Raw genomic sequence first — 12,536 nt, forward strand, 5'->3', positions numbered from 1 at the left:
AATGGTCTGGATGACCTGTTGGGTCTTCTCCAGTTCTAATTTCTACCAATTGCAGGATCATAAAAGCCAGTGAGACTTCACTTACAATGTGAACATTCCAGAGAGCCGGATCCAGGTAGTTCTGACAATGGAGCCTATTTGGTGTTCGACCTGAACATGCACAGTATCGACATTTTCTAAGCAACTATCTTCTCGGCGGTTCGCTCATTCTTCGGCAAACGCGGCAGGCCACGCGCGGGCAAGGGGGGAGGGACGGAAGGAGAAGTATGAACCGCCCGACCTCCAGCAGCTCACCGTCTAACTCAGGATTTTCGGAAAATGCCACGTTTCAGGTACCGGAAAAGGTATCTGCACCACGCGGACAAGGACACTGAGGCAGCAGGTAGAAACGCGGTGACTTCCCGTCCCCGAGTGGCTGAGAATGTGAACTAATCACTCTCTCTGGGGTTCAGGAGTTCTCCCAAGAACTGCCACCCTCAGTTCACCTCAAGGGGGAAAGAGCTAGTCCATCTGTAGATTCCTCATGCAGAAATAACACGGTTTTTTATTGTTACTAACACCATTATTTAAAAACGCATTTCCTTTCCACCTTTCAAAACTAGTTTTCAAAGGATCTTGAAGCAGACACACAGCTATGCATGCGGCTTTAAAAGAGTGGTTCTCCTCTGAGAAACGCACTGGGGGCCTCAGAGGGGAGGGGGTGGGGGAACGGGATAGACCGGTGATGGGTGGTACGGAGGGCACGTATTGCATGGTGCACTGGGTGTTATATGCAACTAATGAAGCATCGAACTTTACATCGGAAACCGGGGATGTACTGTATGGTGACTAACATAATATAATAAAAAAAAATTTAAAAAAAAAAGAGATGTTACAATGTGAAAAAATAGGTATTTCAGAATAAAGGAAACACAAACATATATTTTATATGTATACTCACCTGCACAGATAAATAAATAAATAAATAAATAAATGAGTGGTTCTCAAAATGTGGTCCCTGAACCAGCACTATCGGCATCCTGCAGAACCCTTCTAGAAATGCATTTTTTCAGGCCCCACCCAGAACAACCGGTCAGAACCTCTGGGAGTGGGGGCCCAGCCATGTGTGTGTTAGCAAGCTGAGAGTATTTTAGGGGACCCTGGAGTTGATGTACAAGTCTATAGTTTTTGAAGGAGCCTCTGTGAAGTTTCCTGCTTATTATCAAAATGAAGTAAAAGACCACAAACGTTACGTGGAAGCGATTCTGGTAGATTCACCGAGCAATAACTGAGCATCTATTCTGCTGACCATCAGTGAATCATCAACCTTGTGATGACCTTGTGAGTCAGATACCATTATCCATATTTTTAGAGGTGGAGAAATTAAACCAGAGAAAAAAGCCAAATTCACTCATAAGGCCCAGACTTGAACTCTGCTGCATTTAATGCTAGGCTTTTTGCCCAGTTGTGCCAGGGGTGTGTGTGTGTGTGTGTGCATGTGCATGCATGCACTTGCACAGGTGATGAGTGACTTGTGTGCCTTCCCACGTAAACAAATACATGAGAACAATGAAGTTTGCATATATTGATAGAATAATAAAAAACCTGTCAATACTCAGGAAGGGTTACCTTGTATTTGCCAGTCTAACAATTCTGCAACGTACTCAAAAGAACATGGAGAAAATTAAAAGCAAATCATCTACATAATCATCTAATCAAATATTAGGATTCCAGGGCTTACGCCACCTCCCCCATCCCAGCCTCATACTCCCCTCGATATCCTAGACTCGGCTGGCAACCCCTCGTCTACGGTTCTAAACATAGGGATTATAAGAATGCAAGCTGATTTACAAATATATTCCAAATGATAGGGTATCGTAAAAAACAATTTAGCCAGTCAACTGAATTCAATTTAGCAGAAAAATCCGTGGTTATAAAGTGACCTGCCTCCAGGGCCTTCAGCCCCACGTGTCTGAGCCACAGGCTTCCTCCACCAAGGCTCTCCCCTACTCATGCTCTCCCCACATCCCCACACAGACTCTCACCTTCCTCCCAAACCTCAGTTTAACCACTACGTTCTCTAGCAGCATAAATTCCAAGCCTACCCCCGCAACACACACATATTACAAGACACACCCACACAAACTCAGAAATCAAATTCGAAATCTAACACAAACCTCTCAACATTAATATGCTTTAACGTAGTATAAATAATGATTATAAATATATTGAAACATACAAATGTGTTTAGGACAACGTTAAGAGAAAAGGTACGGTGGGGTAGACACTATGAACACAGCGATGGAGAAATGTGTTTTCACATGCAGACAGGGTCTACAAGATGGGACAAAAAAAAGCTATGTGGCGTGGGGGAGCAGTGATCTCTTTTATTTTAAATGCTCTTTAATAAACGTCTCCCAGCATGTTGGAAAGAACATGCCTACTGGGCCCCCAGGAAGCCCATGGCCTAGCTCCTGCTTTCTCACTCTCCCTTCCTGGCCTCCCACGGCCTGGGGGTCTCTCTCCCCACCCAGTGAACTCCTGTCACCTGAAGATCCGGGTGTGACCATCACCTCCTCGGAGAGGTCTCCCAGATCACCCCATCTGTGTGCTTCTCTGTGGCCTCTCATCACAGCTAGGTCTTTCCTGGCACCGCTCTCCCCACAACTGGGAGTCAGACTTGAGTTTGGGAAATGACAACCTGGATTACAGGCTCCATGAAATAAAATGGGGCTTTTACACCTCTGAACCCCCAGCCCCAGAGTACTCCGCACATGATTGGAAGTGTTTCTCAAATTAATGAATGAAGGATTTTCACAGCCCTGTCATTCAACAGCATTATCTCACACACACACACACACACACACACACACACACACACACACGTCCCTCTACTTCTGGATCCCATTTAGGGTCATCTCCCTCTTTCCCACCTCCCCGTGCAGAAGTCTCAGCATCATCCCTGGATTTCTCACTTTTAGTCCCTCCCCTGAGAACCAGTGACCAGTGTCAGAAAGACCCTTGTAATTGTCCCATGTCTGTCTTCCCCATTAGATGATTAACGTCATGACACCGGGGGCCACGTCTGATTATGGTGGTCCGAGAAATAAGGAATGTTAAGTTTAACTGAAGTGAGTTTGTGGTTTTGTGATAACTTCTATCAGCGGGAACACAGATCCTAAGGAAAAAGCTTACACCATTTTGTTTGTAATGTGCTTTCTCGATCCCGGACACAAAAATCTCATTCAGAGAGTGTCGCAGAAATTCACTCTTACCTAATGACCATTCTCAGACTCACCACCACACCTACCACGATGACAGATACGGCAACAGGCAACAGACAAACAAGTTGTGTCAGAAGAACTGACTGCACGTCGGCTGTCAGACAGCTGTTCCCATCTCAAAAACGGTTTCCCTGGCAGCCTTTTAAAATGTACGAGCTGGAAACCATTACGCTCTCTCCTCCAGCTCCTGTGAGCAGACAAGGAGCGTTTAACACATCCTATTTATAGTGCATTCGGCCGAGCAAGTCCTAGGATGCTGGCAAGGGAAAGTCGCGATGCTTTCCCGCTGGAGTTCAGCGAGAGAAAGTTTTGCCGCTGCTGCCACCTATCGGGGGAACTGAGCATGTTCCCGGATAAAGCGGCACCGCTGGCCCCCCACGATGAAACAGGCCCCGAGGTTTTCTGATGTCCCCAGACTTGTCGGGTATCTGTCATCACGTTGAGCCCCGACCTAAGGCCATTCAACTTTAAAATGTATATGCTGATACTTGTGGATACGATAAATATGTAAGTTCCTAGACCATGTTGGCCCCCAAATCAGCATTTAGTACGGGCTTGCTGCACGAACGACACAAAGCAGATGGAAGCGATAGCAGGATCAGGATCAGCCTGTAAAGCACTTTCCCTCCAGGGAGGCCTGACGCCTGGCCCGGTAGGCGAACTCGCCACCTTCGGCCCGGCCAGCCGATGCGGGCATCGGGAGACAGCTAAGCAGCTCACCTGGCCTTGGTGCTGCAGGATTTGGTGCTGTTGACTAGGGCCGCCGGCATTTTGGTGCTATTTCGTTTCATTTCCTTCAAAATTAACTACTTCTGAATTTGTGGATTCTGAAAAATAAGAGAGCAATGAGTTAGCACAGATTGGCAGGCAGATTTTATTATTTACCTTATCAAGCTGCAAGAATGGAGCCTGCGGGTCTGCAAAATAATGAAGCGATTTTGCAAAAGCTACCCAAGAGTTGTGTCAAACCCTCAGGCATGAGCGCCTCGGGGCGCAGTCAGTGAAGCAGCTGCCTTCCGCTCAGGTCATGATCCCGGGGTCCTGGGATTGAGTCCCGCATCGGGCTCCCTGCTCAGTGGGAAGCCTGCTTCTCCCTCTCCCTCTGCTGCTCCCCCTGCTTGTGCACTCTCGTTTGTGTGTGTGTGTGTGTTTGTGTGTGTGTGTGTACGCTCTCCTCTGTTAAATAAATAAAATAAAATCTTTAAAAAAACAAAAAAAACAAAACCTCAGGCAAGTACTCTACATGAACTCATACTAACTTGTAGGTTTCCCAGGGGAGCAACCTAATGTCAACACAATATTAGCACCACTCATCTGTCTGTATCTAGATCACTCACACACACCCCACAATCACACATGTAACCCTACTGTGGTCCCCTCCAGTCTCCTCACATCAGCCAGAATCATTACATTAAAATGCTGATGTCCTCATGTTACTTCCTTGCTTTAAAAACACCAACGGCTTCCTAGTGCCCTGAGAATTTAAAACCAAAGTCCTTAATGGTATCACAAGGCCGTGCAGGACAGCTCTTGCCTGCTTCTCCACCCGTCTCCCTCCTCCAGTTCCCTGAGCCTCAGCCACAGTGACCCTTGGCCGTCCCTCTGATGTGGCCTTCCTACACGGAAGCTCTGTGTTTGAGTGCGGTAGCCCCCCACCCACGCCCCTAGACCACTCATCCTTCTCTTCGGTCTCTCTAATGGACTCCTCCTCCTTGCCAAGATCAGTGGTTCTCAAACTTGAGTGTCCATCAGAACCACCCAGAGGGCTTGTTAGGAACAGATCGCTGGACTCCAGCTCCACATCCCAATCCTAGATCTTGATCTTGGGGAAGGTGGGGCCTGAAAACTTGCCTTGCTGGAGAGTTCCCAAGGGAGGCTGCTACCGCTGCCCAAAACCAATGCCACAGATACCAGTTCCAATGACACTTGCTCGGGGAGCCTCCTTTGGCGCCCCCACACGAGGCCATGCCCCCCCCCCTTACACACTTCCACAACGACCTCTGCTGTCCTTCATAGCCCTTTGCCCAGTCTGTAATGACTTACCTGCATAAGTATTCAGTTAATGCCTGTCTCCGTAGACTTTACGTTCCAAAAAAGCAAAGGCTAAGTTAATTTATGTCATCGGTGTACCTCCAGATCCTGGGCCAGGGACTAGCGGTCAGGGGTGTTCAAACTCACTGAGTGAATGAATGAATTTGCTTCCACTCCTGAACGTTGGTAAGTCAAGGCAGAAACCCTTGCCTTCAACTCTGGCCTCCAGCTCTCTTTCTGAGCAGTTGGCAAGGACCGTCAATTTACTTGGAAAACACTCTTTAATCTATTCCCTGCCCGCCTCCACCCCTAACATCACGGGTGCATTCACTCTCACTTATCTGCGTTACAGGAATAGCCCCACACGTGGAAGGTGCCACCTTCACCCTCTAACCCATGGTCCCGTGTTGCCACGATGTCTCTTTCTAATGCACAGATATAGTTGTGTTACTCCCTGGCTTAAAAACATGCCATGCAGAACTATATATGTGTTAGAATCTCCCAGAACGATGTACCGAGAGAAGAAAATGAGCTCATGTCTGACTAGTGAGACCTGAATCCAGTCAATGCTTTAGTTACTGTCCCCACGGCGTCATCCTGATTCCAATTCCTGTACTACGGTTATTCTGTGCGACGTTATCACGGGGCACAGTGGAACTTTCTTTCTGTTATGATTCGGCAACGTTTTTGTGAGTTGAAAATGATTTAAGTTTAAAAAAGAAAAAAAAAATGCAAGACTTCTCCAGAGCATCCAGACTGACGTCAAAACCCTAAGTGTGGGAGATAAGGTCATTGATTGCGATCATTAGTAACCTGGCCCCAAGCGACCACTGGCTACCAGCACTCTACGCGGCCTGTATTTTCACACAGCTCTCCACAGGGGCCATGTCCTTCCCCACCTCTGAGCTCTCGTTCATGCTTTTGCTAGGATTTCCTTCCACCTCTCCTGCCTGCAAATCGACTCTCAAGACGGAAGGCGCAATCCCTCCTTCGTGAGGCCTTCCTTGCTATCTTCCTTAACCAAAACTAATCGTGCTTTTACGGAGAATTTGGTCCATAGTTTTGTATTGCCTGTTGTTTTACTTAATAAAGAAAAGGACAAAAAGGTCAAAGTTACTGCAATTCCATTCCTTTGCTGTGGGACCAGGTGGGACACAAAGTACAAAGTAAAAGTATTAGCACCTCCCAGGCCATTGCTCTAGCCCTGCTTCTGTGTTCACTCTGATTTTCTGCTTCCAGACCTTTCTGTTGGCTGTTTATCTCTGGCCCCTGCTGGTTGATGAGCCCCTCCAGTGGAGGAATGGGCTGATGTCACCCCTTCACACTCGGCGCCTACCACACACAGCCTGGAACACAGTGAGCTTTGTTCTCGATGGACCACAGCAGACAACACCTAATACTGTGAGGGCAAGACGGCCAGGCTAATCTTACCCTTGATTCTGGAAGCTAAGCAGTGCCCTGGGCATGAGCAGGGCACTCTGACGAGTTCTGAAGGTCATCTCTGGCTTCATGCCACCCACAGTTTAGGCTCTCCAAATAAAGAGAACTCTGAGACATTCATTAATGACTTCAGGGGCGCCTGGCTGGCTCTGTGGGTGGAGCGTGTGCCTCTTGATCTCGGGGTGGTGGGTTCAAGCCCTACACTGGGTGTAGACATGACTTCAAAATAAAATCTTAACCAAAAAATTACTTCAGAACTTGGTGAGGCAGAAATTAGAAGGCTCATAAAACCAGTGCCCCCACAGAAGCACCAAGTCACAGACCATCCATCACACTTCTTGGCCACAGGCAAACGCAATCAGAGGGCTATTTCACGGATACATTTGTTCATCTGCCAGATAAGTATTAATGTCCAGTGTTTAACAGATGCTATTTATATCAGAATCATAACAAAAGTGCCATCCATCTGCCTTGGCACCCAGAGAAAACATAATTCAACATGAGAGTAAGAAATGTGTGCAGCCAAACAGAAATGGCATCAGAAGCAAAAATTGTTGGAACTGGTATCATGGGGTGGGGGCGGGGGGAGATTGTCACTTGGAAAAAGTTGCAAGCAACACAAAAGATTTTGGCAGTTAAATCCGAATACTTGAGAAAAATCTTTCTCCTTGTCTAATCTGATATCATATGGATGTTTTATCATATTTTGGGACACATGCCCTATGAAGTTCCCTTTTTAGCCTTCCATACGCCCCCTCAGTCATTTACTGAGCATCTGCACTTTCGGACAACGGAAAAAACAGAGAGTTTAGAGTCAAGAAGACTTAGGGTCAAATTGGTTCCACCATCTACCATCCAACTTGCAAGTTAATTAACCTCCCCGACCCGGTTTCCTCATTTGCAAAATGGAAATAACATCTCTCTCTGAAGCAAGTATTCTTAACCTGGAATCTAGGGACACGGTCCACGTGTGTGCTTTTGTAGATCTTCAAACCCTCTGAGATTAAAGGCAAAAGTGTTGTGAAATGATTTTTCTAGAGAGAGGATGTACTGTTTTCACCAGCTTCTCAAAGGGCTAGCGAACCACAAATGGTTAAGGGCCAGGCTGTCCGGGTTGTGGAAGGTCACGAATAACGCATCTAACGCACCGGACAGGGTAGCTTGTGCTGTCTGGTAGCTGCTGTCGTTGTTTAGGTCCTGGGAATGTACAGAACATGAATCAGAGGCGCAGGAGCGGGGTGGATGGTTAACGGTTAAGTAAGTGGTGAAAACCACCGACGAGGGCAAACCAAAGTCAGTCCAGAATAAAACCCAGCCATAGAAGGTGACAGGGTGGAGGCACGAGAGTATCAGGACAGTGAGAGGATCGTCACTGCGGTGGCATACAGCAAGTGCTCAATGAGCAAATGTTAAGTAAATGAGCAAACAAATGACTGGAACTGACCCAGGGGACAGGACAACAGCATTTACAAAGTCCCAGGGGAAAAACAAAACTAGATGATGTTACTGAAAAAGGTTACCATTCCGAGTTCTTCCATTTCAACTACTCCATGCAAATGTCGTACTTCGTCCACATTCTCTCCCTCACTGGTGAGAACGCTGAGCCTACACCTTAGCCGTTTGGTAGTAATCAAGCCCTGCCCAGGCTTTGTGATAAACACCTATATGTTAGAAAGGCTTTAGTTTTCCAGAATTAAAATGCTTTATTTGTCTGGGGGTGCCTGGGCGGTTCAGTCACTTAAGTGTCTGACTCTTGATTTAGGCTCAGGTCAGGATCTTGGGGTCGTGAAACCAAGCCCCACATTGGGCTCTCCGCTCAGTGCAGAGTCGGCTTGTCCCTCTCCATCCCCTCATTTGGTCTAGCTCTCTCTCTTCAATAAATAAATAAAATCTTTTTTAAAAAATGTTTTATTGCGTGGACAAAATAAATTCAATTTCTCTCTCTCTCTCTCTCTCTCTGATTTTTTTTCTTGCGTTAACAAGGAGCTCACAACAAAATCTGCAGTCCAACTGAATTAACCATTATGGACAATCTGAGTATTTTCTCCCCACCCTGATGTTACCTTCCTATTCTATTTGTAGTCTGAATAACACGTGTTTATTTTACCATATTACATGTATTCTTATGAATCATCTCAAAGCCTTAGGGGACTCAGGGCACAGATAGAGATTTGAGGGCTAGAGCACGAGGCAAGAATGCAAAGGTTCTACCGTCAGGCAATCCTGGGTTAGAAGGCACACTCTATCATTTCTCTGCTTGGAAGGCCCTTAACTTCCCTGAGTCCCTTTTGCTGCATCTCCAAAACGGGGAAAGTAGCTGTTCCTTTTTGGAAGCAGGTGGTGAGGACTAAACTTAAACATGGATGCGGGGCCCTGGGCTGTGCTTGAAACACAGTAAGTGCTCGGTGAGTACTAGCCAGGAGTCTTACTGGTCACCGTCTGTCTTGTAGCAGAAACAGGAGTCATAAAACTGCAGACAAAGAGATGCAGAGAAGAAAGACCACCAAGGCACCCAAAACAATGTAAACCAAGAAAGAGACACTAAAAGGTCAAAACCAAGAGACAAAGAGGTGGAACATGAAGCTCTTCAGTACCAGAAGCAGAACGAATTCATACGCTCTCTCTATTCACAGACTTTCTCAAACATATCCATTTCCTTCAGAGCTCCTCTTCCAAATGGTATGGTATCCTGGATAGCACTTTGTTGAAGATGTATTAATATTTAAGAGTTACAAGAACCCAATCTCCAGGATGGTGCAAACCTACGTCTAAATATACTTCACACAAAGGTCAGCTCACTTGTGGTATTTGAGGGAAGAGAGCCAGCATTAGCGTCTTGCCTCTCTCACATTTTCTCACGTGCGTTGTATAGCTGACTGGACCATCCTGGCAGGCGAAGGAGCCATCCAAGAAGACCTTCGGGGACGCTCAGCAGCTGCTAACCTCCAACGTTCACTCTCCATACACACCTGCAAAGAAGCCGTATTACAGCAATTGTTGTGTCAACAGCCAGTGGCCTCCCAGTGGCTTCCTGTGCTGGGCGGGCACCAGCCCACTGAACATCCTGCTGGAGATGGTTCTGTCTCCATGTGCCAGTCAGCTGCAGGAGTCACAGCGTAGGCGCTGAAGAGATCTCCATGCATGGGGGACCAGATGGATGGCTGCAAAAGGACAGGAAAAGGCCAAAGTTGGAGAGCAAATTTAAAGTCTCAAGGAAGCACTTCTTGACAAACTTCTGCAAGCACCTCCCATGAGCCAAGCACCAAACAGAAGGTGAAGGAAAAAGGAAAGCACAAATCACTACGATAGTCCCTGTGCCCTCAAGAAGCTTGCAATAGGGTGAGGGGGAGGTCAATGTTCCCAGGTAATCCAAAGGGCCATGCCTGTTCCACTTTTGAATGCCCCCCCAACTTAGCCAAGTAAATGTTTATTGAATTGAAGACAATGGATAAAAGACAGAGTTGAAGGTACTACGGTGTATGAGAGTCAAGTTCATTTGCAGCATTTCTGAAAGTCCACCCATTTAGGGGCACATAGGACTCAAGACACATTAAATTGTTCTTTTTGAGAGAGAAGTTAAGAATCCTCTTAACAGGGACAAGGCGTTCTGAGAGGCAAAGATTTTTAGAAGGGAAGAAAAGGAGAAGAGAAGAAGGAAAGGACAGGAGTGCCTTAGCCAATGATCTTAAGCATGCTCTGAGCAAAATACATTTCACAAAGTGCTTTCCAGACAAAACTTCTGAGGGAGGCAAGGATAACTGTGTGTGGTCTGAGGACAAAGAATATTCTAGAAAGACCAGAGATTTTTAACAGGTGACACAAGTGCCAGGTTTGAATTCTGGTTTTGCAAACTCCTAGCTATGTGGGTTTGGACAATCCCCGTCATGCCTTAGGGTTCAGGTCCTGTCTACAACGGGGAGGTAACGATCCCCGGGACCGCTGTGGGGACCAATGAAATAAGGGACACGAAACATTCTGTAAACTGGAGTGAGCGAAGGCACTGCCACACACTTCCGCGTGACCTCCACAGATCCTGGGAGGAAGAGGTCACCACCTTCCACGTTGTGGTCAGTCTTCCTCAAATATGACGTCAGCCCATGGGGTGGGGACCGCATTACCAACCATAGTAGCGCCAGAGCCTACCACGGTGGCTGACACACGTGCGGAACGGATAAGCGAGTCACCAGCCCAATGGCACGTTTGACAGCGGGAGGCTCCGTGTCCCGGGGGTGAGCAGCAGGCTTCTCCGGGCTGTGGGACCCTCAGAGCAGCCCGCCCGACCCTCCTCTTGCCCTCGGCTACCGCGCGGGGTCGGGTCGCCGAGGCCGCGCCTCCTTACCCGAGCCCCCTTCTCGCTTCACCACCTCGCCGGGCCACCGCAGAGCGCGCGGACCCCTCGCCGAGCGGCCACAGAAGCCCAGCCCACTCGCCCTCTCTAGGACGCTGTTGCCCGAGCAACGACGACACTCGCTGATTGGAGGAAGGGTCTGCGCACCTGGCAAGAAGAGAGGCTCCGATTGGCTAAATTGGTAAGTGGAGGGGCGTGACCGGACTTGCCCGGTGCTCCGCCCCCGCGGGAGGAACTTCCGCCGGAAACCTGTGCCCAGGGCGCGGGAACCCTCGGAGTACCCTGGCGAGGACGTCATGGAAGCGGCTCTCTGTGACGTGGCCTTCGCGCTAGGTGGCAGTCGGACTGGTCCCTTGGAACCGCATCGAAGCACGTGCCCTGTGAGAAGCAGACAGCCCGGCCTGTAAAAGCCAAGCATAGCGGCGCGGCGCCTGGGGTCGGGATGGAGGGAAGAATGTGGGTACATCGCGGAACACGTGCTGCGGCCTTCCCAAGAGTAGCGCTTGCCGCGCTGGTGGCTCTTGCGACAATGCGCGTGCCTGGTTGTGCCCTGCCGGCCCCCAGGAGACCGAGAGCCGCCGGGAGGCGGGACCAACTTGCTCCCCCCTCCCCCCGCCTCACTGCACCCTCAACCTCCAGGGACCGCGCTCTGTGGACAGTCGCCCTGATTATTCCCATTTTACAGAGAGGAAGCCGAGGCTCAGAGAGGGTCTTCTGTCCCAGGACACACAGCTAGTCGCTGGCAGAACCGGAGTTAGAACCCAGGTAGGCAAGTCGCTGCTCTCCGTTACGGGTGAAAGTGAGCAAGGAGGCAGCCTTGCTGAGGAATCCTCTGCACGTTTCCGGCAGCAGAGAAGCCTATGATCTGTGGTCCCACTTGGCCACCTGACTGCACATCCCTGGAAAGCTGGTCTTCCCTCTCACTGAGGGGTACGGAGTATCTTCGCTCTGCCTGGACCTCCCACACCCGGTCGCCCGGCCTCACCTCTAGCCTGTAGGCGTGGAGCGCAGCGCTGTCTCGCAACCCCTTAGATGCCCGTCTCTTCTGCTGCTCTTGTTCCAAAGGAGGCCAGCCTGTCCATTTGTGTCCTAAATCCCGCCCGCTTTGGCCTTCTCTGGGACTCCCTTTCAGGGAGTCCATAATTGTCAAAACTATTTTTATAGTCATAAGAAAATGTGACTTGCCTTTTCACTCTTATTTTCTCAGGAGTGTGCAGTAGGGTTTTCCAGAAACTACATGATGTGTGTCATTGCAACAGATTGAATGCAAACGAAGATAGAAGAATCCAGCTGTCCTCTGTTAAGTCAGACATTAAAGAGATTTACAAAAATATAAAACTGCCTCTCTTTTCACTAAATGTTTTGTTTTGGAAAGCATAATTTTTCATAAAAATGTTAATATGTTACGGGTTTATTAGTATTTTAAATGAATTAGCAAACAAATATTTATTTAT

General features: G+C 48.3%; 1 protein-coding gene across 1 annotated transcript in view; it reads right to left on the bottom strand.

Moving 5' to 3' along the window:
* The window catches only part of EFCAB6 (EF-hand calcium binding domain 6), a 249,820-nt gene extending 238,624 nt beyond the window's left edge, over positions 1–11,196 (bottom strand). The window contains exons 1-3 of the mRNA XM_034644165.1: positions 11,074–11,196; positions 9,534–9,895; positions 3,984–4,090 (exon numbers count right to left, since the gene is read on the bottom strand). Coding sequence (XP_034500056.1) covers positions 3,984–4,054 — 71 coding nt within the window. The 5' untranslated portion in view covers positions 4,055–4,090; positions 9,534–9,895; positions 11,074–11,196. The remainder of the gene's footprint in view (positions 1–3,983; positions 4,091–9,533; positions 9,896–11,073) is intronic.
* Positions 11,197–12,536: the final 1,340 nt, after the last annotated feature.

Source organism: Ailuropoda melanoleuca, chromosome 15 (genome assembly GCF_002007445.2).
Source record: "Ailuropoda melanoleuca isolate Jingjing chromosome 15, ASM200744v2, whole genome shotgun sequence".
Classification (NCBI taxonomy): Eukaryota; Metazoa; Chordata; class Mammalia; order Carnivora; family Ursidae; genus Ailuropoda; species Ailuropoda melanoleuca.